Genomic DNA, 27,032 nt, shown 5'->3' with positions numbered 1-27,032 from the left:
AAGTTCAAACGGTGTTGTTACTCTTAAATGCATTTTTCTTTCTTTGTCTTGCCTCACTACAAACTTTCTGTGCGAACTATCTTTTTCGTAGCTCCTTTTACGTTGGAGCAAGTTCCCGCCAGACAGGGAAATTTGCAAGTGCCTACCCTGCTAGTGGAGGCTTTCAGGCTCAGCTTAGCTGGTGCCAGAGGTTCGTCTAGGTTCTAGTGATACCCCTGGATAGAGTTACCCGTCCTGTCATGTGAAAAGTTGGTAGAGATGAGGGCCTCGGTGCTGTTGGCCCTGTCCCAAGCCGTTTTGGGAACGCTTGCAGCTTCACAGGCCGAAGCCGGCACAAGGAGTGCGAAACAGCATACCCACTTCGAGGGACCTAACGGTAACTCTTACGCAACTCGCACACGCACACACAAACACACACAAAAACGCACACAGCCACATCCCAAGAGAAGGCCCTCTTGTTGCACACCCAAGTAGAGCTCATGGGTGATGAAGACACCACATCTAGGAAAAGGAGCTGTAGGTTCACTAGAGATGCAAACTAGGCACTAGCCAGAGTGAAGTGAATATTGTCCTATTTTTCTGTAGTGATGGGATCAAACTGTGTTTGCAGATCTCACCAGCTCGCCAGTGGACGTGCAATCTCGAGCACTAGTGGTCGTCCCTGGAGAAGCCTTTGAGGTTACTGTACACTTTGATGAGAGCCTCCCAAAAGACCCACAGTGGCCCCCTGTATTGTTGGGACTTAGGTTTGAACCAGTCCTTGGGAACAATGAGCGGAAACAGCTGGCAGGCTCTTCTGACTTGTTGTGGAAGCCGTTGAAAGGGGACAAGGCCAGGTGGTCGGTGAAGCTTCCTGAGACAGGAAACTACCGGGCAACTGTCTTTGCCCAAATCCCTTGCAGCGTTCACGATGGGACTTCTAAGGCGCCAGAGCTTTCAAATTGCTTTCAGCGAATGCTTCTTAAGCAGAAGTCTGAGTTCCGAATTAGGGTGTCCCAGATTGCTGCCAAATTGGCCATTTCGTGGGACCAGCCACAGACGATAGAAGGCCTGTCCGTCCTGGAAAATACACCTCGCGGACCGCTGCAAGTCTCTGCTTTGGCGCTTGACGGTTCTGTTGTTCTCCATACCTTCGCGGGTATCGTACAGCTTGCTGCGGTTGCGATCGATAGCGACGGCAATTTTTCGCTACCACTAATTGGAGGCCAGACGGCTGCTCCTCTAGTTAATGGAGTAGCTTCATTCCCCAAGCTCCAGTTCCTTCAGCCGGGAACGTACAAGCTGATTGCTACCGCTGATGGTGCACAAGCTGCAGAAAGCGCTCCCTTAATAATTACCCCCCCAGCTTCTCGGATTCTTAGGTGTGTTATCTAAATAAGTTTTCCGAGCTACTTGCAGGCAATGTGCATGCAGTAGAGCACTACACTGTACGTTAGCTGGACTCAAAAAAGGAAGGGTGGTGCATTTTGGACTTACGTGTCCCATCCACTCGGAGCAAAGACATCTGGAGAATGTCTTTGATGATGCAGGTTCTGCGAACAGCCTCCAGCGGTGGTACTCGTTCCTCTTTTGTCTCCTATAAGAGTGGCGATAGAAGTACTGCTGGCTAGCGGTGGAAGGGATACCAGCTTTGCAGGCCAGATACAGCTTCAACTGGACAATGGTGCTAAAGACGATGAGATACCGCAAGAAGTCCACAAAACGAATTGCCGTCTTGGCCTTTGCCTATGGGATAACCTTCTCCTTAGAGGCCGTCCGGGAAAGCATAAACTGACGGCTACTGTGGTTGAGCGTACCGCAAGTTTGGAAGGTTTGCACAGGCTCGCTGTTCCTGCAACATCTGCCCCAATCATGTTTAAAAAGGTGGCCTTAGCCGAAACTTCAGCTAGACTCACGACATATGACACTCCGAGGCAAATAGGACCAGATGTCCGTGCTTCGCTCAGGTACGGCTCTAGAGCGAGTTGTGTGAATTGTTATGGTTCATCTGCCGGTGTTTGGGTACTTAGACATGGGTAGAGCTACTGGTGAGGGCTTTACCCATGGGTTCAAAAGTGGTAGATTGCAGTTGAGTTTTTAGTAGGACTTTAAATATGTTCGTGTATGTGGGTGGGCGTTTCAGATTCGTCCACGCTGCCCCTTCTGCTGTCAGAGTGGGGCAGCCGTGGAATCTCGAGGTGGCTGTTGAGCCTGTTACTTCGACTATCGCAGAGAAAGTTTTGTCAAGGGAACGCTCGCTACGGAAGCGAGCAGCATCTGCGACACCGTCCGCTCCTGGTGGCTGGAGCAGCTGGACTCAAAGCATCAACTTTTACGGCATGCTTCACAGACGGCAGCGTCGCAGTCGCCTTGGCTCTCAGGGGCAAAGGACGAAAATTCCGAACAACACGATTGCCGGTCATACTCTTCGCATCTCCGTTGCGCAAGCTTGGCCGGATAATTTGATTTTCCTCTCCGGCCAAATAGAGAGCACAACGAATGAGCAGGGGCGAGGGCTACTGAGTGGTTTAACAGTCTGGCTTCAGGAGCAAAGAGTCGGTACTGCTCTCCAGGCACCCTGGGTGAAATTTCATGTTGAATGCGTGACTTGCGGCTTAGAGAATGGGCACCCCCCCCTATTATTGGAGACGCCTCGGATCGTCCTCGATACTTCATCAGCTGTTGGCGTGTTCAAAGACGTTACCAGAGCTACAGCCGCCCTTGCAAGGTGGCGCTCAGCGAAGGGAATTCTGGAGGAGACGCATGACAACAGTGCCGCCCTTGTCCTTCCAGGCCATCCGGCGCAAATGTGCGTACAGCTACTAGACAGACCTTTCGCTGATGTGCTAATAAAAGCACAGCATGGGCAAGGGCTTACTCTCCTGGGTGATGCCAGCATCCGCATCTCTCCTTACGTTTGGCCTATGCCTGCCTGCTGGCAGTTTGCAGCAGCAACGGCACGTCAACTATACCTGCACGAAGCTGAGCAAACAGTGTCGTTCCAGCTCCTCAGCGCTGACAGCACGTTCACCAGCAAGGCTGGAGTACGCTGGCAGGGTATGGCCGCTCCTGATGGATCTGTCAGAGTCATTGTACTGTCATCTCGATCCCTGCTTGGTCCAAGCGGGCTTCGCTACATGTTGCAAAACCCGAGATCGAGTCATTTTGCGAAGCTAAGCTCCCAGCAAATCGGGAAGCCGAAGTGGATAGACGTGCGCTCGGGTCCACTGACGGAACGCTCCCGGATTTTGGTGTCCCCGAAATCGGCGGCAGCTGAAGGGGACACGCAACCGCCTGTTGCTCCAATGCAGTGGATTAACGAGGAGGTAGACGCCTTTCTTCAATGGAAGGCCGTAGGTTTAGTGGTTGACCTCTTGGCGCCCCAGACCAAGGTTGTGCTGGAGCTGAAAGTCGTCGCGCCTTTTGTGTCTAGCGTGAATGTGACAGGCCAGTGTGTGGATACAGACGCGGGACACGTCCGCTTAGCCACAATTAATAATTCGTTTTTTATTCAAAGCTCTGACGAACAGCCAGGACCGCAGGTGAAGAAAACACATCAGTCCGAAAGGTGGCAAGAGCTGTTGGTATTACTAGACTGGGGCCAGCTAAGTTCAGCTAGCGCAGGACTACTTCATCATCACGTGGTTTGCGAATTCCGTGCTATGGCAAATCAGAAGCAGCAACTACAGTTTCTCCCTAAAGCTTCAGTGGATATAATCGTTGGTGAGTGTTGGTCCTTCAAACAGTGGTAGGGTTTTTACTGTAAAAGTTATTCCGGTGGTTCCCGCATATGCTGCCTTCTAGACTGTTCCACCTACCCAGAGAGGAAGGGACGACAGCGAGCTTTTGCATACAGCCCTGCAAGCGATGTTGCCTCTCTGCAGTACGGAAGCAATGCAAAGAAGGCGAGGTCTTCACGCTTCAGCGAAACGCCTGCGAGCCTTGTCCCGTGGATTTCGAATGTTCGCTTGCCACGGTGAAGCCGTGTACGGCCGGGGAAGTCAGCCCGCTAGGAAGCCTCACTTGCCAGATCTCGAGCATGTAAGCAGTTCATCGTTTTGTTAATTTAGATAGCCAGCCAGTTTCTCAAATTGGCTAGTACTGACTGTGAATTGCATGGGGTGGAGGAGGAGAAAGCTACTTTGATGCCGCTGCTCGCTAACACTCTGTAGGGTATGTGTACCCCATGTTCCCTCGTACATTCACTATCACTCGATGATGTGGAATGCATGAGAAGCTAAATCATTGCTTTCGTCGATCTACCTTGCATTTGCTACTGCAGTCACAGAGAATCAGAAGGCCTTGTCACTTCAGGGCGCGAAACCGCAAACTGCCCGATGGGCATGTACCTCTCAGACAGAAATGAGGGCCCTCCAGAGTGCAGCGTATGCCCTGCCGGTTTCTATTGCCAATCCGGAAAGAAAACCCCTTGTAACCTAGGCACGTACTCGCCCGCTAACAGCGCAAGTTGCTATCTGTGTCCTGAGGATGCGGTTTGCACTGACCCCGCAAAAGCACCAGAGAGATGCCCTTTCGGATGGCAACGAAAGGGGGAAGAGGTAGCATGCACTCCCTGTCCCGCTGGAAAAATGTGTGGCGGCTGGAGCGGAAGTGTAATGAGAGGTTTATCTGAGGTGGCCTGCCCCTTGGGGACGTATACTAAACCGGAGTACCCGGGGATCTGCGTCCCTTGCCCACCTGGGTTTCAGTGTCCGGATCCGCAACTAGTACCAGAGCCCTGCCCTCCTGGGACAAACTCTCTAGGGGGCAGGCGTAAATGCTCCTCGGCTCCTGCTGGTTTAATCGTTGAACCCGGAAAGCAGCATCTACCTGCCAGACCTTGCGAGGACGGGTTGAGACCTCTCGAGTTAGCGGGCCAGTGGTGGTGTGGCGTTGGATACGACGACTTGAACCTCGCTCTTGAATCGAGCGGGCCACCGATGCGCTCTTCTCCCGCTGACAATCTTGTAGCAGCAAGATCGGAGTCCTTCCCAGATGTGTGTGGGCTAGAGCACATGGACCACATCACGTGTTTCTCGTCGAGTTTGCCGCCTACAACCTGGTGTCCAACCTACCCCGTCAGTCCGATATCGTGGCCTAGTGCCTTTAGAAAAGCTCCTTTCTTTGCCCAAGGCGGAGCGTTCTCGCAGTATTTCACCTCCTGCGGTTATTTACGATCGCTTGACGAATCTTCAACCCGTGTACGCATTGTACCTGATATCCACACCAACTGGAAATTGAGCGCAGTACTACAGCAAACCAGAAGAACATGATTTGCAGTGGAAGTTATACGTGCCTGCTCGCGGCATTCTCTCCTTCCTTTCGCTTGTTTTACACAGATTGAATGTCGGGAGAAAACATTGTTCCACCCGGGCATAGGATCTGTGCTGTCAAGTGAATATGCTTGTCAGATTGGCTAGTACGCCGTGTCACACTGCCACACAGCACGCACGGAGCGCCGCAGCTACCACGAACTTAGCGAACGATTAATATACCAAATAATACCATCTAATATACTAGCGACAACGGTTGTATGAGGGTGCCTTACTTTCTGAGATAATGTGCATGTTATGCAGTGTCTGCGGCCCTGAAGAGTGGCGTCCTATTAAGCCCGGCTATTTCCAACTTTCTTGGCGTGGAGGCGTCACAGCGTTGCGCGACGAACTTCCGACCCCAAGGGAGTATAAGTGTTGGAAAGGTTACAAGTGTGAAGGCAAACACCACTGGCCTTGGCCTTGCCCACCCGGGACCTATGCCAACGACTCTGGAACAGATTGCATCAAGTGCCCTGCAGGCTGGCCATGCCCCATGTCTCGCACCACCAAAGCCCAGCTGGTCGTACCATGCTGGCCTGGCCACTATTGTCCTGAAGGCTCCGCCAGTCCGACAGCTATGCCGTGCCCAGCAGGGACGGTCAACCACAGCGTCGGTGGAAAAGATAAGTCAGCATGCAAGCCATGTCCTGCTGGATATCTGTGTGCCGAAAGATCCTTTCAGAGTGTAGGCTTGCAGGCCTGCCCCACAGGCCATTACTGTCCTGAAGGGTCGGAAAAGGGCATTCCTTGCCCAGCTGGAACCCACACACCATACCCGGGAGCTTCCGACAAAATGACGTCCGTTGACGACTGTGTAAAGTGTGTTGCCGGCTATTACTGCAAGCAGGGCAATAGCCTTTTTGACATGCTCTCCCAGCCATGCGCCCCAGGTATTTGCACACGGGTTGAAATTTGCATAAATGAGAGGGATATGAGATGACTAGAATGCATAGGTTCGTTCGATACTCAGTTGTTTGCTTTTCCGCGTGCACTCGTGTATGGTCGGCTAGCCCAATCCATTCTTGCGTTATCACAGGCCGCGTATGCCCTGCTGGGACAGACTCAGACAGAGGACCAAAATGTCTTCCTGGCTTCTACAGCAATGTTACCGGCTTGACAGATGTGTCGGAGTGCCTACCTTGTGAGGCTACGCTATGGGGGATGAATTTCGCGCGATTTATCGTCGGAGAGGACCAAGGGATCTTTCGTTGTTTGATAGCTTTCAATTCCAAAGTATGTGTCCCCGATTGTCCGTAGGCCCAGCTGGACACTACTGCGACTACGGAGATGAAGCCAACGCTCCAAACGCTGTCACCGGGAAGTGCCCTGAAGGGTTAATGTCTCTAAATACCGGGCAGTTCGGTGCTGCGCATGCATTACGTCCTATTGCGGCTCAAGCTGGTAAGGGGTGCCATCAGGAGTCGTATTGGCGGTTTTGCCCATAGGGTGCACAATGTAGGACAAAGAGAAGATGCGGAAAATTGTGCCCTCCCACACAGCAGTGCTTTAGATGCTTTTTGCTGCGAGCTCATGGGAGGCATAAGCCAACTCTACCAGCAGGCGTTTCAGCATTTTGAATGCTGTGCATGTACTATTCGTGAAACTCCGGAACATATTTTTGGCGCTGCTGCACTCTTGGCCTTGGGGGGCCACGCGTTCATCCAACTAAAATTAGCAGACTGGTGGTGTTGCTCTGGGTGTTTTCAGGTGTAAGCGCACAGTGTGTCGCCTGTGACGCCGGTTTTCAGTGCAACGACGGTCAACGGGTAGTTTGCGGCAGAGGATTCTACTCGGATAAGGGCGATGGTAGCGGAGCATGTAAAGAGTGCGTAGCGGGCCACTATTGCTCCGAGGAAGGGACTTCAAGGGAACAAATGGAAAAGCAAAAGTGTCCCGCAGGAGCGTACTGCAAGTCCGGGGTCAATACTGTTCCCGTTCCCGCAAGCCATCCCTGCCCGGCAGGGAGCTACTGCCCCGAGGTTAGGCCAAGCCTTGAATTCCTGTAAAGTTACCTCTTCAGTGAAACGTATGCAATACGGTGTTTACGAAGGCCCAAATATTTCCTAGACACTTGCTGCCAATTAAGTGATTGGATCTTTTGAACTTTGCGCCTCACGTACACAGGGGGCACCAACTGCAATCAAGTGCCAAGCGGGGACCGTCAATCCAAAGCCTGGCCAGGTCAGCGCGAACCCGTAGGCAGTCTGACTCCTTGTAGGGGCAGCTTAGGTTAGTTACAAGTAACAGGTACAGTGGTTTCGTGAAATGCATCCGGCATTGCGCCGTTTACTATGAATGCACCATAGAGTGATCTGTGTCTCTCTGTCAGGGAGATCCATCCGCCTGTGTACCAGTACCTGCCGGGCAGTATGCTTCGCAAGCCGGGCTCGCTCATGCTGAGGGGCCCTGTGAAGCGGGGTATTACTGTCCGGAAGGCTCAACGTCGGGCACAATGTATCGTTGCCCTGCTGGAACATACGGGCAAGTTTCTTGCACGTGGCATGCCTCGCCTTTCGCTATCTTCAGTGCCGGCTAACTTCAACGCATTAGGACAAACACGGTGGCCTGCTTCACTGTGGAAGAGAATTGCTTTATCCGTTGTAAAACGGTTTGTCAAGGCATTTTGCCATTTGCATCCAGAGATGCCAGTCATTATGGTCTTCCGCAGATATCAGAAAGGGGCTAGGAGTCAAGAGGAGTGTGACCAGTGCCCTCAGGGTATGTCTTGCGGGACCTGTAAAGCGCAGCCATCAAAAGCGCTTGAAACGACTCACACAGATGGCTGTGCAAGCTCTTGAAGCACTATTAAAGTAGGCAGCCGAATTTTTGCTTCAGGTTACTTTTGCCCGGAAAACAAAGGTCCAGAGAAGTGCCCCAAAGGCCACTACTGCGAGCTAGGTTCTACTGAAGCAAAACAATGCCCCGCGGGCACATTTAGTAACACAACTGGGAACGCCTCTGCTTACGACTGCACGGACTGCCCCCCTGGGAAGTACTGTGCAACTGAAGGTGCGTCTCCGGCTTCTCCACCGTAGCCCCATGCTGCAGTAACGCATGAGAAGGGATCTACACGAACTCAGATTTGCTTGAGGGCGTCAATAGTGAGAACGTAAAACGGGCCAGCTACCACCAAAAGTACACAGGTATGGGTGTTACTCTGCAGGTCTTTCAAGTCCAACAGGTCCTTGTAAGGAAGGGTGGGTTACTAGCGGAACTTTGCGCAAGCATGCCGAATTGAAGCACCTCATGCCTGCTGACAAACATGGTTGAGCGGCTGCCTAACACTGATAACTAGAAAACATTCAATTTCCTGAGTACAGCCGCTGCCCAGACATTTGAAGCCCGCTGACATTTTTCACTAGCGTGAGATTTCCGTGGCAAATTTAGGTACTTGTGCTACAAGAGAGCTACGTCAGCAACGCCAACAGATGGGGAAACGGGAGAGCTCTGCACGCCTGGAGGCTACTGCAAAGCGGTCGGTTCCCTTTTGCCCCCCGCTTAGGCTTATCCTTACTGTCACATGTAAACTCTATATTATCTTGAAGCATTCCTCGGTTTCTTTGTGCATCACTTTGCAGGGGGCTACCACAAAGTCCTATTGTCCTCGAGGGACATACAATCCAGATAAAGGAGGGTCGTCCGCAAGTGACTGCAAAGATTGTCCGCCTGGCTACTTCTGCACCGGCAGCGATTCTACGGAGCCCGATGGGCCATGCGAAGCAGGAGCATATTGCACAGGAAGGGCCGAGACCTCTAGGTGAGCGACGTTTGTTGCACTAGAGTTCATCATTTGGTGGCCGCAACGGCTTCGTTAGCACGGAAAGCGGGTTGTTGACTTCATCCCGAGAATGCCTAAGCTACTCTGCATCCCAGCAGCCAGTTTCGTAGAGGGAGCTTGCTCGGCATATTCCCACACGCGGTGGCTTCCCAAGACGTTTAACCTCTCGGTAGCACTTTGTTGCGCTACATACTATTAAAACTGTCTGTCCCTTGCGTTCTGTCTCAACAGGCAAGTGGTATCCAGAAAAGGGTACTATGCTCCAGCAGGCTCTTCGAAAGAGACGATGTGCCCACCTGGAAGTTTTGGTCCGCATGAGGGACTGGCTGAATGTTATCTTTGTGCCAGTGGGTACGTTGCAACAGGCTCTCCAAAACTAGCTTGAGCATGCTTCACGTGGTATACGCCCATCGAATCTGGCGAGCGGAGGCCCCGCCACTACAACTGTCCGTATTTTTTTAGCCACACAGAATGACACTTCATTTGCGGGCCACCTGCACTCTTCTGTTTGTCCTTCCTTCCAGATGGGTAACAGTATCACCAGGCCAAGAAGAGTGTAAGCCGTGTTTCCTGGGGATGTACTGCCCTGACGAAGGGACCTCTTCGCCACAACTGTGTCCTGTCGGAACATACAGGGATACTGGATATGGCTCCTCAGCCAACAGTTGCCACCAGTGTCCCCCTCACAAAGCCTGCCCGGCAACGGCTGCAGACGGAAAAGCCATGCTGGATTGCGAAGGTGGATATTATTGCATTTTTGGTTCCTCTTCCTCCACACCATCAAAGGATGATCCGCATTTTGATATTAGAAAGGCCGGGCCCTGCCTCCCGGGAATGTATTGCCCCAAGGGGCAAATTCCGTCGCCATGCCCGAGAGGAACGCTAGGCCTCGCTGAAATGCAGGATGGCATTTCAGATTGCGGCGAATGCCCTGCAGGTATGCTCTTTGAGCCGCGAGCGGCGGACGCACTTCGAAGGCAAGGCCTGCGTTATCGTCGTTGCTGCACACCGTCTTGCTTCGGCATTTTTAAAACGGTTTGTTCCATTACGAATTGGTGCTAGAGTGAACACGAGGGAAAAAGGTTGAGTGGCTTCGACTGCGCCGGTCCCTGCAGGAAACGTGTGCGAAGCTTTAGGGGGATTGGATAGTTCACCCTGCCCTGAGGGCTTTTTCTGCCCGCAAGGGACAGCTACAGCTGAGCGTAAAACAAATTTATGTCCCACGGGCAAATTCTGTCCACCGGCTAGTATTGCTGGGGAAGACTGCCCAGCGGGAACATTTGCACCATTTCAAGGGATGGCCGAATGCCTTAAATGCCCTGCTGGCTGCTTCTGTGATGCCGGCGTCTCACTTAATCAGCAACAGTGTCCAAAAGGACACTTTTGCCCAGAAGGTAGGCATTCACAAGAGATTGTCTGAAACATCCTCAGCAAGCTGTGCCCTGACAACTATGACTACCTAAAGTTTATACTTTGCGTTGCTTTCATCAGCGGCGAGTGAGGGGACGCCCTGCCCCCCCGGAAGCATGGGTCTAACAGAGAATCTTTCCAACGAATCCCTTTGCCTAAAGTGTTCGCCTGGCCACTACTGCCCGAATGAAGCGACGTAGGTCACGCCTGGCTTCGCCGAAATTCTGCACGTTTTAGAGCTTGAAGCGGCACACTGATCATGGCAGGCTTTCCGTAGGTGTGTCTGCCTTCAGAGCCCAAGAATCGAATATTCAGTCTTGCCCTGAAGGCAAATATTCAGGCCCTGGATCAAAGACAGATGCTGAATGCAAGGATTGCCCTGTTGGGTACTACTGCCCACAGTCATCAAGCATCCCGCTTCCTTGCCAAGGAGGAACTCTGTGCACCAAAAGCGGCCAGAAGGAGCACACTGAGAAATGTCCAGCAGGCACGTACTGCGAGGCAGGAAGGGCTGAATACATTCAAGCAAATAAAGAACAATGCCCTGCAGGCTCTTACTGTCCAGAAATGTCTTCTGCCCCAATTTCTTGCCCCATGGGAACCTTCCTAGACACTCCCGGGGCCGTATCAGAATCAATGTGCGCGCAGTGCCCTGAAGGAAGGTAGGTTGATTTCTTCGGGGGAAAGGGGCCAAGGGCTTCCCTTTAGTACAATTCTGTCCGTGTTGTCAAGCCTGGTCTCGAAAAAATAGATTGAATGTCCAAAATGTGTTAAGCGCTGCTCACCGGCGGCAACTCTACGAATGTCGCTGATTTAGCTCACTCAGCATGCACCTCCCAGCTGGCACTAAGGCATGAACTTGTCTGCTCGTGCGTGGAATCAGCTACTGTGGGACCCCCGGTCTTGTTGGTCAAGAAGGAATCTGCAGCGCCGGGTACTATTGCCCAAAGGGTAGTTTTGTCTCCCAGCCAACGGCGTCCAGATGCCCTCCTGGATCAATGTGCCCACAAGGTTCATCTGAACCGAAGGCATGCGATGCCGCTATGAATGAATACCAGCCAAGGGGGGGACAAGCGTTGTGTGAAAGCTGCCCGGCAGGCTTTGCTTGCACATCCAAAACTGCTGCCCTTTGCCCGCAAGTGAGTTGCATATGCTCTAGGCGATCCAAAACGCTTTCAAGGACATACGTAATATGCACTTGGGGGGCACTGTTTTTTCATGTAAATATGAAACTTGTATTATGATCTGCTGTGCCTTGCGAGCGCCGCAGGGACAGTATTGCACTCCAGGCATGGAAGCTCGAAAGTGCAGCGCAGGTACCTTCAATCCTCTAACGGGATCACAGAGTGTAACGTCTTGTCTTGCCTGTCTTCCTGGATGGGCATGCACTGAACAAGGCCTCGCTGCGCCAAACAAGCAATGCGCAGAAGGCCACTTCTGCATTTCTGGAGCTTCAAGCGAAGAGCCGGCAAATGAATGGAGTGAAGGTGGTGGAATTTGCAAAAAGGGCTTCTTTTGCCCAAAAGGCTCTATATCTGCTAGACCCTGCTCAAGCGGCAAGTACTGCTCTCAAGAGAAAGCAAAAGCTCCGACGGGCAACTGCTCTGCAGGGCACTACTGTGCGCATGGGGCAACAGATCAGCGCTCGTCTCTAACTTTCTACCCCAATGACTGTCCCTCAAGCGTGATACAGGGTATTTGCCCTCCGGGGTCAGTTTGCCCGGAAGGATCAGCTTTTCCTTACAAGTGTCCAGCAGGTGAGTCTCGCCCCGCCTCCAGCTGAAGGGTCTATGGATCTACACGTGTTCTGTGGGAATGAACTGTACGTTGTGAACGTCCCCCGTTTGAACCTTAGCAACGGAAATATCGATATAGTTTCGGGCCCATCAAATAGTGTGTGGTCATGAATTTAGGCACCATACGAAAGGACCCAAATGGTACCGCCTTTGACCAGTGCGAGCCCTGCCCTGAAGGAGGATACTGTGCCCTCCTTGGGGCAACAGAAGTGACGCAAAATACATGTCTTGATGGTCGGCACTGCAAAGAAGGCTCACGAGTAGGCTATTGGAGACGCGTATTGTTCAGCGGCGCCTTACCCGAAAAGCCAAACAGGGTTTGTTCAGGCCTTGCACTGCGCAGTTGCTCTGGACAATGTTTCTTCCTACGTTCTTGTGACAGACGAAATTTGGTGTTCCATGCCCGAAGGGCCACTACTGCAACAGCAAAGAAACATCCCCCCAGAAGTGTCTCGCAGGGTAATTAAGCCCAACCCTGCACTCCACAAAAATTCTTCCTGGGGTGTATGCCACTGTAGAAACATTCGCCAGCTTTATTGTGCTAGTAGTCATGCCAGAATAACCCGGTATATAACATGAAAGCCAAGAGATGGGTGGTTGTAGATACGTCGAAAAACGCATCGCTCAGATTGCAATGCTCCTGTGCAAAACATTCTTAGGAGCTATCAGTCTTCAGTGGGAGCTTTGGCGTGCGAAGCGTGTCCTCCAGGTACGTAGCGTAAACGTTCTCAACAGATGGCCTTTGACGGCGTTTTCTGTGTACGACATAAGCATGCGCCGCTGCTGTTCATGCCCATCTTTGGCCATCAGGTTCTACCTGCATGGCTGAGGCCACAATCCAACCTCAGGCATGCCGGGCAGGACATTTTTGTTCGGAAGGATCAGAGCAGCCCTGTCCAGCTGGGCACTTCCTTGATAAAACCGGCGCTTCAGCAGTCACTGCATGCAGACCATGGTAATGTGGCCCCATCCAAACAGCAGGCTTTTCGCATTCGCAAATCGTGCGCCTGCTGATGAAAATCCTTTCGGATTCTTGGCTGCTTGCGAAGTTGTTCTGCATGCTCAGTCTCCCAGGGAAGGCATGTCCGAACAAGGGCGCCATTTCGGACACTGATGCTACGGCCTGTCAAGCTGGCTACTACTGCCGGCTGGGGGCGTCCTCAGTAACGCCGACAGAATCTTCGTGCGTAGATGACGAGAAAACTGCATGCCTTCCAGGGGCAAAGTGTCCTAAGGGGTACTACTGCCCTGCTGGATCAAGCACGCCACTAGGATGTCCTTTGGGGACAACAGGGAACACGGAGGGAGCCACAGACGTATCGGCCTGTACACAATGTCCACCCCATTCCTTTTGCCCTCCTGGTGGTGGACAGTGGCCCTGCGACCCTGGATTCGTATGCAGTGGAGGGGCCTCTGTCCCAAGGCCTACGGACAACACTGGAAAAATATGCTCAAAGGGCCACTTCTGCAGGGGCGATTCCGCGGAATCCCCTTGCCCCAAAGGAACCTACGCCGATGTCCAGGCAGGTTATTATTGGTGTGCCACAATCAAGTATTCAAAGTGGCAGCTTCTATCCTTTGGCTGCCCTTTTATTGTCAAAACGTGTCAACAGCAATGGAAGGCTTGCTAGATTCTGTTTCTGCTGCACAGGGACTCTCAGAATGCAAACGTTGTCCAGCGGGATACCTCTGCAGCTCACCAGGTGTGCAATGCTTTCCAATTTCCAGACTTCTCAGAGCCAGAGCCATTCTAGGCATCTTCTAGGTGACAAATACTTCGTGGTTTCCGATTTCTAGCTGTTGCTTGCTACCACGTAGATGGTCCTGTTCTCCACAAATTTTCTGCATGGGCTTGCTGCTGTTTGCAGGGGATACGAGTGGCGTAGGTACGCCATGTCCCGCAGGGCACATTTGTCCCGAAGGATCGTACGAAGCCACAGAGTGCCCTGCTGGCACGTTTAACCGTGTTCAAGGCTTACAGGGAAAATATCAGTGTTCCCTGTGTCCCCCAGGTCAGTGGTAAATCATTTTCAAGGGAGTAAGACAGCAGCGATGTAGAGAGATGTACGCGAGCCACTGCAGTGCAAAGCACAAATTGCCCACGTATATTCGGGAGGCCCTATCAAATGGCCAAGCATTTTGGCTTGATTTTATTATGGGAATTACTCACTTCGTCACAGGTAAATTTTGTGAAGGAGAAGGCCTAACTCAGCCTTCAGGTGAATGCGCGGCTGGTTTCTACTGCCAAGCCGGCTCAACAACGCCACGGCAGGAAGCAGAAAACTGGCCCGAAGGCAGTGGCAAATGCCCGCCGGGACACTACTGCCCCCAAGGAAAGGTATGCCCATTGAAGCTTCCTAATTTCTGTAGTTTCTTCCCGACGCGAATGAGGCCTTGTCTATGGTGTCTTAGTCCAACCTACGACAGCCCTAGAAGCACACTCATCGCAGAGAATACTTGCATCTGTTGTATTCGCAGGGGGCACCCGAAAGGTGCCCGCCAGGAACATATAATCCGGCATGGGGGGCTGAAAGTGATGATCAGTGCTTGCCTTGCACAGAAGGAAAGTACTGCGATAAGTGGGGTCTCAGTGCACCCGAAGGGCCTTGCAGCCCAGGTAAGATGAAGTATATTGTGCATTGATGGATCGTTGTTAGTATGCGCTTCGCAGGAGCTATGTAGAAGTACCGCGTGGAGCGCATAAGCTACAGGCAGATCATCTCAATCAGCCTCCCGTGTGGATTCCCTCACAGCGCTTATTGAGCTCCAGGTCCGCCTCGCCGCTTACATAGCTGTGGTCGTGTCGTGGTCTAATTGCATGTGGCCTCACTGCAGGTTTCTACTGCAAAAAAGGTTCCTCTACGCCGACGCCAGTTCAGGAAGCCGCGGGGGACCTCTGCCCGGAAGGCCATTACTGTCCACGAGGTAGTGCACTTGATCAGTGATGCGTAACAGGTGTAACCATACAAATGCATTGGATGCGGTTTAGTGCTTTATTTCACTTATGGATCTCCGAACGGCTAGCAGAGAGAAAATTATTGGTGTAGTGAAGAGACAGAAGCTTAACGTGGCGTCGTGCTCAAGCTGCACTGCTTACGTAATAGGGTCCTCGGAGCCCACGCCGTGTCCCTTCAGTACATTTAGCGTTCACCAAGGTGCGTTAATACCCCTTAAAGCGAGACCTCTCCTTCCGTTGGACTAATAGGCGCATACAGTCCATACATGCAGTTGTGATGTTAATGGCGATTTCAGGCTCCAGCGAATGCTCACCATGCCCAGCTGGATACACTTGCGACGTCGGAGCCGTGCAGCCGACAGCGTGTCCAGCCAGACACTATTGTGAGCTCGGGCACCAACCAAAGCCTTGTCCAGGGGGAACGAAATCGACCTCCACGGGCCTTTCCGAGGAAGGCCAGGTAAGCAAGCATTGCAGGCCCGCGTGTAAGGCTCTCACATTAGATCGGCCGTTTCTAGCGGCGGGCGCACCTAAGCGGTGTTTTCTTGGGAGCATCCGGTACTGAACGCGATGCGCACGAATTGCATTTAGGGCAAGCCGAGGTGCATTGCATGCCTGTACTGTTGCAGTGTATTGACTGTGGCTCGGGGCAAGCTTGTGATGGGACGCGTGCTGTGGGCCCGTGTGCGGAGGGATATTTGTGTCTTGCTGGCGTTGGGCCTAATACATCTCCTGAACTCTGGCAAAATATGTATTCGGCAGCTGCCGTACAAATTGGCGGCCCTTGTCCCATAGGGCACTTTTGTCCAGAGGGAGCGTCTGTCCCGACTGCCTGTCAAAGAGGCACATCCACAGTGAAGGAAGGCGGAAAGACCGCGCAGGACTGCTTGCCTTGCAGAGCTGGATGGTACTGCAGCCTGAATTCATCAGTAAGTCTCCTGCGGAGTACCAAAAAAATGGTTCTGGCTCTTTGCTGATTGTAATATCTAGCATTGTGCTGCTTTCCCGCTAAGCGCTGACCCTACCGGGTTAGCAGATAAGGCAGTCAAACCCTGCACCACGCCCACACCAAGAGCAAAGGAGTGGCACGATGGGGTGCTTTTGCGCAACGCTGCAGGAAGTGTTTGAGTGTCCGGCTGGGCATTATTGTCCTGACGGGAGCATTGAGCCAATACAATGTCCATCGGGCACGTATAGCTTGATTTCCTTGGCTACATCTGCTGACAGCTGCGAGAAATGCCCAGCCGGCTACGTCTGCAGCGCGGGAACAGTAGACTTTTCTCAGTGGCCTTGCCCCATTGGATACTACTGCCCAGAGGGCTCAGCCACTGCACTGCCATGTGCGGCTGGCACATATGGCTCTACAAGCCAAGCTACATCTGCCGACGACTGTCAGGACTGCCCTAAGGGCAAGTCTCTCATATGCAACACAACGAATGTTGGAGGGTCAGATTTGTTTTGCCTGCCCTTTATATTGAGCCATGAATCAGAGTCCACACTTTCCTTGGATATTATGGGGCGTTGATGTTCAGGATACTTCTGTGAAGGGGCCGCCGCCCGTCCTTCACCATGCCCTGCTGGGCGGCTCTGCGAGGAGGGTTCTCCAACGCAGTTACTGTGTCCTGCTGGCAACTATTGCCCTGCTGCTGCAGAACTTCCTTTGTCGTGTCCCAATGGGTACTACTGTCCTGAGGGATCCCCATATCCTACGGCATGCCCCGAAGAGGCAATTTGTCCTGAAGGTGTGAAGGAACCTTTGCTTTGTCCGGCAGGTGCATACAGGGCCGCTTCTGAGTCCTGCATAGAGTCTCCGTCAACTAACACATGCTGTAAAGCTTGTCCTGCGGTGAGCTACTGAGGCCGGACGAAAACAGAAGCCATGGTCGTGGCTGATTCACGCACCTATTCTTTTAGGATCAAATTAGGTATTCTCAGCTCCGGAAGGCCAGGCTGCTAGCCCACCTGAATCTCCGTTTTTCCTCTGCTTCTACTCCTTTGACTGCTGGCTTCAGGGAACTCATTCTCCCGCTCCTGGGGCTTCTTCATGCGATCCTTGCCCTGCTGGATATCTCTGTTACGGCGGAACTGCCACAAGTGCACCCCAACTCCCTGATATAGACTTTGGGGAGCCCTGTCCCACTGGTCACTACTGCCCAGCAGGCAGTTCTGTTCCACAGCCGTGCCCTCCGGGAACTTACAACGATGAGGAAGCGGGGGCTAACCTACTAGAAGCATGCAAGCCATGTGAACCTGACACATATTCAAACACACCTGGCCAAACCGGGTGTTTTGCATGTGGCTCAACGTCTACGGCTGAGGCAGGACAGAGCACTTGTTCGTGCGTGGGATTGCACCGGTGGTTTCAACCAAGCCAAGGTTCCTGCATTTGCCAGGGGGGGTATGAAAGCTATGATATGACGGGAGCTTCTTTGTCCAACCTTGATTCTTCTCTAGACTGTCAGCCGATAGTGAGAGAAAACTGCCAAGGGTCTCAGCTGGCGCAGCTCGTTTTTCCACCTACTAAATTGCGTGACAAAAATGGTTTTTGTGTGGACCCTTCGGCTTGCGAGGCCAAGTGCCCCGGCGGGAAAGGAGGCTTTTTGTCCTTGTCAGGACAATGTATCTGCCTGCCCATTAGAGCTTCCAACTCAATCTGTGATGAAGAATGCAGGTAGGATCTGGATCCTGCAGCTCTCTCATGGGTTGCCTTTGCATAGAGCGGCATGCTTTACAGGGGGGAGGAAACATGTTATTGTAATAGTCTTTTCCTGCCTCTTCTTCAGGCAAGAAGCCGTCCGCGCAAACTATCGAAATGGGACTTTAGAGTTCAGTACTGAGGCGGGTGGCTCCATTGGGCAGTTGTCGTTTGCTGACTTCTCGGCTAATGGGAGGGTTCTTGGAAAATTCGACTGCACAGAAGGCGTCAACACTGACTGTTCCGTTTATTTCTATAACGCAACAAAAGAGGGCATTTGGGGGCTTTTCAGTGTTCCGCAAAGTAGGCTAACAGGTTCTAGATAAGCAGAGGAAGTCCTGCTACATTTCGGAACTGGTTTATGGGCAAGAAGCCATTTATTTGGAGGTACATGTTGCTCTCTGCATGTGGATTTTCCTTGGCTTGCCTGCTTTGTATTATGTTTTTCTAGGCTTGCAAGAGGAAGCTAAGCGCCGTGAGGCTGCAACTGCCCGCACGTTTCCGAAAAGAGGTCTTAGGCGCCTGTCTGAAACCGAGCCTACTCAGGGAGTCAGATTCCCTGTCCAATGCTTGCAGCTGTACGATAGCGTTGCCTGGTGGGTGGGCGATCAAGTGTACCCCGTTTTCCTGAAGGACTCTCTTCTTAACACGAATGCCGCCATTGACATTTCGGCCTTCCTACAGTTAGCCTCCGCCCTTGGATCCAGCAGTGTTCCTAGAGGTTCCAAAGCTAAGAAAACTGTCACATCCAACTTGGAAGTAAGTGGCTGCTTTACCTAAGACAAATTCTGAACAGAGCCCCAGAGGTGGCTGGCACTGCCTCTGCCCAGCTGGCACAACAGAGGTGCCTATCGATGCCGATAGAGTCAAATGACCCCCACGTATCAAACTCAATGCCTTCAACGCACTGTTGGCCAATGTGCCTCTTTCCCTAGGATTGGGTGGCTACGAAGAAGGAACTGCATTCATTCGTCACTCCTCCTGTACAGTATTACGAAGGCCTATGACACAATGCTGTTCGCGTGCTGAACTTGCCAATGCTTTGCAGTACTTCGTCTATACGTTCAGTGTTGAAGGAGTCTTTGCATTCGGAACAAACGAAGATGATAGTCCGCAGGCGATTTTCTCCGTCGTCGGCGAAGGAGTGCAATGCCCAGCAGGAACGAGGTCCGTGAAAACGTTAAGCGTAGTGCAGACTCTTCCCAATGTGTATGCACAATATCTAAGCTTTGTTGCAGCGCAGTGGTTCCAGGTGTTGCGTCAGCGAGTAGATTTTATACGGGTGCTATTTTCGCCGTCATTACGTCTGCTGATTCCGTTAGCTTGACGTATCTTGTGGATCTTTGAACCAGATATCCCGACGCAGCAACTGATGCGTCTCTTGCACATCTTAGAGTGCATCTCCAACAAAACGTGAATGTGGAACCGGACCTGACAATATTCCTACTGACATTTGTCTGCCTACTAGTTGTTCTAGTTGTACTCTTAATGAGTATCTCGGAGGCACGACGACGGCAGTATAAGAAGCGGCAGGCGTTAGATCAGAAGGATCTTAACGAACGCAGAGATCTTATTCTCGGAAGCCGGCGGGCAGCCTTGGTGATGAAAAGAAGGCTAGAGTCACTTTTGGCGGATTTAATTGAGCAGAGACTCTGCAAGGAGGAAAACAGCAAAGTGCTTGCTTTGCAGCCTGAGCAACTCGAGAATTTGCTGAATAACATACCCCGTGGTACTCCTCACCCCCAGGCATTTGAAGATGCATTTGGAGCGCTGCATGAGCTCTCAATCAAGTTCAAGGCATTTTCTTCCACTTCCAGTCACCAATTCCACAGAGCGACGAAAGATGTCGCACTGGAAATTAGCGAGCTGCAAAAGGATATCCTCACGACTCTAGCACCCATCAGGCAAAGGTTGCAGGTACGCGATCACTATGGCTTGCCTGGCGATACGACAGATCCTCCCGAAATGGGCTTTTGCAGTCTGAGTTCCATGGTATTTGTGCTCTCTACGGTTTAGCGCATTTAAGCCTTTGCATCTCTTGCGCGCCTTTCTGATGTTTTCGTCTTGCTTTGCTCCAGCCACCTTGGCTTTGACTTGGTGACAACGACTACAATAGATGAGCGTTTCTCATGGTTCATTGTGTGGGGTCTCGTGTATACAGCACCGGGATCGGTTGAGGGAACAGATTGGTCCAATGATGGAAAATATCAATCGCCTGCTTGGCGAATTAAGATCCGCCGATCTGTTTATGAACGCTGCGACATCCTCAAACGGCGATGAAGAAGTAGAAGAAGGCGAACATGCCTTAATTGTGAAAAGACTTCTTATTCCTGCCAACGTCGGAGACCCTCCAACATTGCACCTTCGACTGCTTCACGCAACTGTCTGTGGGGAACGTTTCACCACTCAGAACGCCGATCGTTTTAAAGTGTTTGCAGCTACTACGCGAATGTTCGCAGCATCTGTTGCGGTCATTAAGACTCAACAAGAGCAAGATGAAAGGTGCACTGACGCACTTTCACAGGAGAAGGAACAGCTGCTACAGGAGGCACACACACTCCTAACCGACGGATGCAAGCTATTAGCATCCGGCGCAGAAGCCAAAGAAAGCATGAGGGAACGGTTCGCTGAGTACGGAAGAAGGGAAGCCGATATTTTGGATGCTTGTCGGAGAAAGCACTCAACAGCAATTGATGCGGAAGTGTCTTCAGCTGTTCAAAGCCTTGTGGATCAAGAAGATGCGCTTCTACAGCTGCATCTTAGTCGGCTCTTGAGTTTAGCCCCTGCCACTCAGGGGTCAGCTGGAGAAAATGGGAGCATCAGTCAAAGGGCAGTTAAATCCCTTCAAGGTTACAGCAATGAATGCAGGGCGCATTTTAAGCATGCGCTCAAAACAGCAACAGAAGCATTGCAAAAACGGCTCGGTAAGGACACTAGGCCCAGTAGCACTTTCGCCATGATCCACATGACAACAATGCTCTGGTAGGAGAGCACCTGACCTGCAAACGTAGAATGGTTGTTTATCCACGCATCAAACCCTGTTCAGTGGTGGTACACACAGGAGAGGCTCTCGCACGTGACCAAGCGTCTGCAGAGGCCCAACAACAGCAGCGTGAAGCCTTAGCTACCGTCCTTCTTGACCAGAAAGCTAGAGGGGAGGAGGAATATTTGGCTGGTGTCCACCGGCTCGAGCGGCAGCTCCTACTTCTTTGCACGCAACTCGCAATACAGAATAAAAAGGCTGTTGAAGAAGAGGCATTTCAGGTGTGTCGTATATTACCTCATGATAATAACAGAGGATTACAGCTGAGCTGCCACATCCCGCCGTATTTAACTTTGCCCAGAACAGCGCTTCTCAAACGTCATGTTTCAAAGCATTTGAGGCGCTTTTACCTTCATCTAACTCAGCCGAGGCCAGCTGCGTGGGTTGTGTGCTGCAGGCTGCGGTGCGTGACTGGACTGGTGCACTACAGTCCGCCATGAGGACAGAAGCACTAAATCTTCGGCGTCAAGCCAAGGCGGGCTGCTTAGAAGAGTCAGAATATAGGAAGCAAAAAGCATTGCTTGCTTCTTCACTTGAGCTAAACATCCAGCGAATCACCAGAGAGCAATTCGCGAACAAGCTTGAGCGCATCGAGGAGTTTGAGCGGGAAGCTACAAGGACTTACGAAAGCCTGTAGGCTATCTCGTGGTGTCATAAAATGCGTTCCCACAGTAAACCTGCAGCCGGGAGAGACGTACCCATTGACGAAGCTGCCGGTCCTTTTTGTGCAAACCGGGCAGCACAGACGTTGTAGAGTTTTTAATGCTATGGCATACGTTCCCAGAATGGATGCAACACGCAAACGTCAGCGACTTGAGGAAGACTTAAGAAGTGCGGAGGCAGATGTATTCGCAAGTTTGGTGCTCCGGCGGCTGAAGCATGCCTGGAGAAGCGCGGCTGAGGAAAGGAAGCTCCTACGAAGTTCCATCATCACGTCGTGGTCATCTGCAACTGCGAATCAGGAGAGGTTTGTTACCTAATTACTGCACAAAAAAGTAGTGTAGTCGTGAGAAAAGCTGAAAAAGTGTCTCACTAGGTAGCCAGCATATTAAATCCGTGATGGACATGTACCCAGTTGAAATCATTTTTCATCATTAGCCCTTAAGCAGCTTGAGGTGTGCGGGCTTGTACGTGCTTGTGGAGTCTCTATGCTCCGCCGGTATGGTACCTATTGCGCTAAAAGCACTGATCTCCGTAGACAATGAACGACCAGCTCATAATTAGTGCAGGCGCAGTGATTCGATCGGTAGGTTAGAACATACCGCCAGCGCTTTAACGAAGAAGAGGGCTAAGGATATTTTCAAAGCAATAGTGCTTCACGCATGCTAACGAAGCATTGAGGCAAATCTCCATATGCATCTGGGCAGGCTTTTTGGGTTTGAAGTCGACCTCCAGGACACCCTTGCTGCCGCACAGATAGAAAAAGTGGATGGAGAGGAACACAATTTGCGGCTTCAACAGGACCTGAAAGACAAGAAACAGCAAACTGAATCTTCAGTGGAAACGATGATCGACAAGTGTCGCGAGCTCCAAGGCCAGCTGCTGGGAGAAAATTTAGCGCGAATGGATGAGCTGCGACAAGAACAAGAAGATGAAATAAAATCAGCGATAGATGAAGCTAAGGCCTCGCTGACAGAGCCCCGCGAACTCTGGCTTCGTGCTCTAATCTGTGAAGCAGACCTTGATGAAGAAACGCAGGGCAACCTTCAGGCCATGGGGGAACGGCATGCACTAAGCGTTGCAGTGAGCTGCCTAGAAGCCGCTGGGCAACGATATTACCATGAAGCTGCTGCTGAAGAGAAGGACAGGGCAGAATTTGAATCGCTTGCCTTGCTGGATGAAGCATCCCAAGCTGCGGAGCTTCAGCAAAAAGTACTTGAACGAACGAGCCTTTTAAAAGCTGTATTTGACGAAGAATTCCACCGGAGCTCTGATGCGCTTTGGGCCGCATTCCAGCAGCACCTAGAGGCTTGCAAGAGGTCTCGAGAAAGCATAATGGAGGCTCAGCACCAGCTGATTCAAAACCGCATAGTGACTGTAAGTACCTGGGGCTTTACAACCAGGCTGCTTGCAACAATGTGGACTGGTCCGGTATTGTTTATTTTCTCATCATGCACATATTCTACGGGTCGTGCATGCAAACTGATGTTGCAGGATTGCTGGGTTCGGGAGACTCAAGAGATGCTTCGGCGTGGAACAGCAATGCCCTCTGCAGATGCAGGAGCGCATGATAGAGGGACCTTCGCCTTCTCCTATTTTCGCAGTGACTGGTATATAACGGCCAAATAAAGCACCTGCGTTCGTTGCAGTACCACCGTAGAAAAAGGTTGGCAGACTGCGTCTGTTGTCCTAGAAATCAGGCCTTTGGAAAGTTGCAGGTGACGGTGTCTTCAGGGAGGAAGATCTCCTCACTTGGCAGTCGGGGCAAATCAATGAACGGCTCGAAGCCAATGGCATACATGACAATCGGCTCAAGCAGCCACGAGGGCCAGATTGGGCAGCTTCCTACGCTTCATCTGGCCCCAAAGCTCTTGATGGTCTACAGGTGATTCCTCCCTCCTCTACTACTGCGGATACCATTGCTCTGGAGGAGTCCTTGCTGCTCCTAACTCCGGGCGTCATTCTTGATTATAATACTCGTCTGAGAAAATCCAGCCGCATGAGAGGCTTTAGTAGAGATTGCACAATAAGCAGTACCCTTCAGAGTGACCAACAAAAATCGGACTTTTGCCTGCAAGACAGAAGTATGCTTTTTTGTAGAAAAACTGAAACAGCACGCATCTTGGGACCATTGACAAGCCGAGCGTTCGGATATTCACTCCACCCTCCACCCATATCTGCGAGCGGTGCAGGGCAGCGAAATTGGCCAAAATTCCGCGAGTGGACAGAAGCCTTTGGAGGCCCCGCAGATGGGATTGAATACCGAATTTTGGGCGAGAAACAAGGGTTTTCTGGAGAGCATATCAAGAGCGCAGAAGGAGATAAGCCTCGCTGAATCTGAATGGCTGCAAAAATGTAGGGGTATTCAGGGCGGAAGGGCACCGGCAGCTACAGATGAAGCGAAAATGACCAGGGCGCAAAATACGCGTCTGGAGCATATGAAAGAGGCCTTTCGGAGGTGAGAAGGGATGACAGCTCAAAAGCGGCAGCATTTTTGCAGTACCCACTGTATACTGAAGCAGGACTATATCTTCTGCGTGAGATGGACTGCGGATTTCAGCAAGGCGACTGAGCTTCGTAAGGATTATGCAGAGGAGGTGCAGAGGTTGCTAGACGAAGACAAACAGGCAGAGGCGCAAATCGAACGTTCTAGACAGGCCGAGGCAGCGAATCTTGAAATGTCATTTAGAGTTAGGGAAGCCAGTCAGGATAGCCCTGAAGAACTAGAGAAGTTAAAAAACGAGCGCGAGCAAGCCCTTGCTGAAATGTTCAAGGATCTGCAGGCCCAGCGAGATATCCAAAAGGCGAACATCCAGCGGCAGCTCGAAAGGGCGAAGGCAGTGCTTGAGGAGAAGCAGGAACAACTTCGTCGGCAGTTTGAAGCATGCAAAGCCGAAGCACGCAAAGAATTCCTGGACTTGAGCAACAGCATTGTGGAAAAAGAAAGAAATGATAAGAAGGCTCAGCTGTTGGCTGCAGCTCGCATGAACCCAAGCGCGGAAAACATTTATGCGTGAGACGCATTGTAATACCTGTTTCTCCTTCCAGCAAAACTGCTTCGGCGTCCCATTACTGTGTCAGCGTGCCACTTCAGCGTGTAAGCTGGTTGAGTATTGAAACACAGCGTTGGATTCGGTCCAAAACGCCATGCCGTGCCATTGTGAAATTCTCCAGACTGCACAATCAGCTAAAAGAGGAGTACCGAGAGGACGTCAAAGCCCTTGTCCTCAAGCAGATGCAAGAAAAGGCGAAGTACAGGCACAACGCTGCGATGGAACAGAAAGCTGAAGAAGTTAGACACATGTGCACAACGGCTGGCAGGTATGAAGCATCGCTTCTGGTGAAAGCGCACACTTCATTCCCCAGCAAGCTTCACTCGACCATACCAAGTTCCTTACGTGAAGGTGGATCTAAACGATTAACCTTTGTGTTATCGGTTGTGACGGTGGTCCTTCCTTTTCGTGCTTACCGTTTTATTCGCTGCTCCAGCAAGGTCTTGGCTCCGTATCTTGCTGCATGCGTCAACGTGCACCTGAGCGTGTCTTGTTGCAGCAGTGAGCGGGACCCTGCTTTGGAAGGAGTAGCTGAGCATGCAGAACTAAAGCACTACACAACTGGAAAGACTTCTGAGTTGCATCAGGCTAAAGTTCGCGAAATTCAAGAAGCAGCGCAAGACGCCGCGCTACAGGATGAAGCGTTAGGCTTGCAGGAAGATCACCTTGCACGTGTCATTGAAACGTTAAGAGAGTTTACTGGAGCTAAAGATTCGCCCGCCAATGCTTTGCTTGAACAAGCTAGACAGGTAAGGAATCTCCATTACGCCAATCTAGCGTCGGGCCAATATCAAGGCGACGCTGTTCTCTTCGTTTTTACGGTGTTTTTTGTTGAGTGTATGCCTACCTGCCATGGGGCTTATTTACTGTGCGGCAAATGACTGTCTTGTTGCTGGCATTATACTGAAAGGCTCTCATATCACGAATTATCGTTGGCTTACGAGCTCAGAGGACCACCAACCCTGCACGTAGCTCGTTGGCGCCACTCGATAGGATGCAGAGCCCGTTTAGACTTGAGAAGCTGCATTCCGAGGTGTTCCTTCTTCTCAGGAGAAGTCAAGACTGACACAGGAACGCGACGACCTTCGCCGATTTGTCTCAGCCAGGCTTCAAGAGGTGGAGAAGCTGGTTCTTGAAAGGAAGCAGGCCGAAGAAAAGAAGGCGCTTCAGGAATCCCACGCAGCCGCTCAGCAACTGAAAATGGCAGCAAAGGCTCAGGAAGCAGCAGCACGAAAACGGGCACAGGAAAAGCAGCTGCAGCGGCAGCAACAGAGACACGTAGAAGAGGCTCGCAAGTTGCAGCAGTTCATCGAAGCGATGGGCTCTGAAGGCAAAACTTTAGATGAGCTCAGACAAGCCTCGCAGCGTCGCATAGAAAAATTGCGTCGCGCCACGGAACGAGAGCGTCAGAGGCAAAAGGAAGTGCTTGCTTCCAAGCGCAACGCCAGGGCAGCGAGGCAGGCGAAAATGTCTCGGGAGAGACAAGCGGTGAGGAGCTGGCCAATGGCGTCGCGAAGCATATGGCAAATCCAGCTGCCGTCACGCTGACAGTCAAACATCACGAGCCTCTGCTGCCACTCAAGTGAAATTCATGGATTGTTTCGTTTTTCCCTACCAAATGGAAATACTAAGATGGATTTCCGTGGGGTGATGTGCTGTTACGCTGTGGCAACAGACTCACATGTGCAACTGCGCCACAGAGCCACATGAGCACACCATGGCACTGCCAATTTATTTTTGGAAAATCCCACGCGCGTAACCGGCTTCTTTCTTCTTTTTTCATAGGCTCAAGCACAAGGAGAACAAGCGGAGGTGCATGATGCTCAGGGATTGCTTCAAACTATCGCAACAAAGTGCACGGCGACAATTGGCGAGTCTGCGGATGCCGACGCAGGTGAAAACGATTTCAAGAAGTTCGTGTGGAAAATGGAAGTAAAGGCCTTCGCTGAAGAAAAGCTGCAGAAGCTGAATGACGCTTTAGTGCGGTTCCTTGAAAGAGTTGAAGCAGCAACAAATTCTGGAGAACACGAGGCAGCGGGCGTTACCGTTTCCGAAGAACTCAGGCAGACTATCTTACAGGTACTCTTCTGGGGGAGCCAGCTGGAATGGCATTGCAACAATTGATTTGACATGTGTAGTTGCTTTAACCAAGACCTGACACTAGTCAAAGCTTGGTTGACAAGGTACTGAGGGATCATGCAGTGTACATTAAAATGTGTTGATTCGCTATTCTTGTGGTCCGCTTTCTTTTCTTCTAGGTTACAAAGCTTCTTCAGGCCATCAACGTGGCGCACTCTGCATCTAGAAACTGATTCGTCAACAAATGCTGACCCCATATTTGAAATTC

General features: G+C 51.6%; 1 protein-coding gene across 1 annotated transcript; it reads left to right on the top strand.

The window, feature by feature from the left end:
- Positions 1-479: 479 nt before the first annotated feature.
- On the top strand, positions 480-26,997 carry EAH_00005430 (Cytadherence high molecular weight protein 2, related; the record flags this gene model as incomplete). The annotated part of the gene is made up of 50 exons (XM_013392839.1): positions 480-516; positions 611-1,361; positions 1,530-1,946; positions 2,123-3,702; positions 3,864-4,020; positions 4,262-4,364; positions 4,689-5,128; positions 5,391-5,398; positions 5,556-5,921; positions 6,552-6,695; positions 7,002-7,206; positions 7,419-7,475; positions 7,624-8,012; positions 8,375-8,491; positions 8,682-8,769; positions 8,873-9,051; positions 9,304-9,423; positions 9,668-10,009; positions 10,564-10,678; positions 10,776-11,144; positions 11,465-11,621; positions 11,753-12,239; positions 12,661-12,737; positions 12,938-12,987; positions 13,345-13,515; positions 13,652-13,815; positions 14,147-14,297; positions 14,757-14,895; positions 15,114-15,203; positions 15,531-15,694; positions 16,045-16,163; positions 16,767-16,976; positions 17,170-17,518; positions 18,018-18,232; positions 18,381-18,688; positions 18,978-19,096; positions 19,282-19,846; positions 20,091-20,853; positions 20,991-21,193; positions 21,370-21,605; positions 21,757-21,939; positions 22,340-23,009; positions 23,326-23,517; positions 23,825-24,090; positions 24,193-24,645; positions 24,807-24,953; positions 25,122-25,434; positions 25,736-26,173; positions 26,471-26,764; positions 26,944-26,997. The coding sequence occupies 50 exons, from the start codon at positions 480-482 to the stop codon at positions 26,995-26,997; spliced, it is 13,731 nt and encodes a 4,576-aa protein (XP_013248293.1).
- Positions 26,998-27,032: the final 35 nt, after the last annotated feature.

This window comes from Eimeria acervulina, genomic scaffold, assembly GCF_000499425.1.
Source record: "Eimeria acervulina Houghton genomic scaffold, Eah_scaff22, whole genome shotgun sequence".
NCBI classification, from domain to species: Eukaryota; Apicomplexa; class Conoidasida; order Eucoccidiorida; family Eimeriidae; genus Eimeria; species Eimeria acervulina.
Note: the sequence above shows the minus strand (reverse complement) of the source record. Positions and strands in the feature narration are given on the sequence as shown.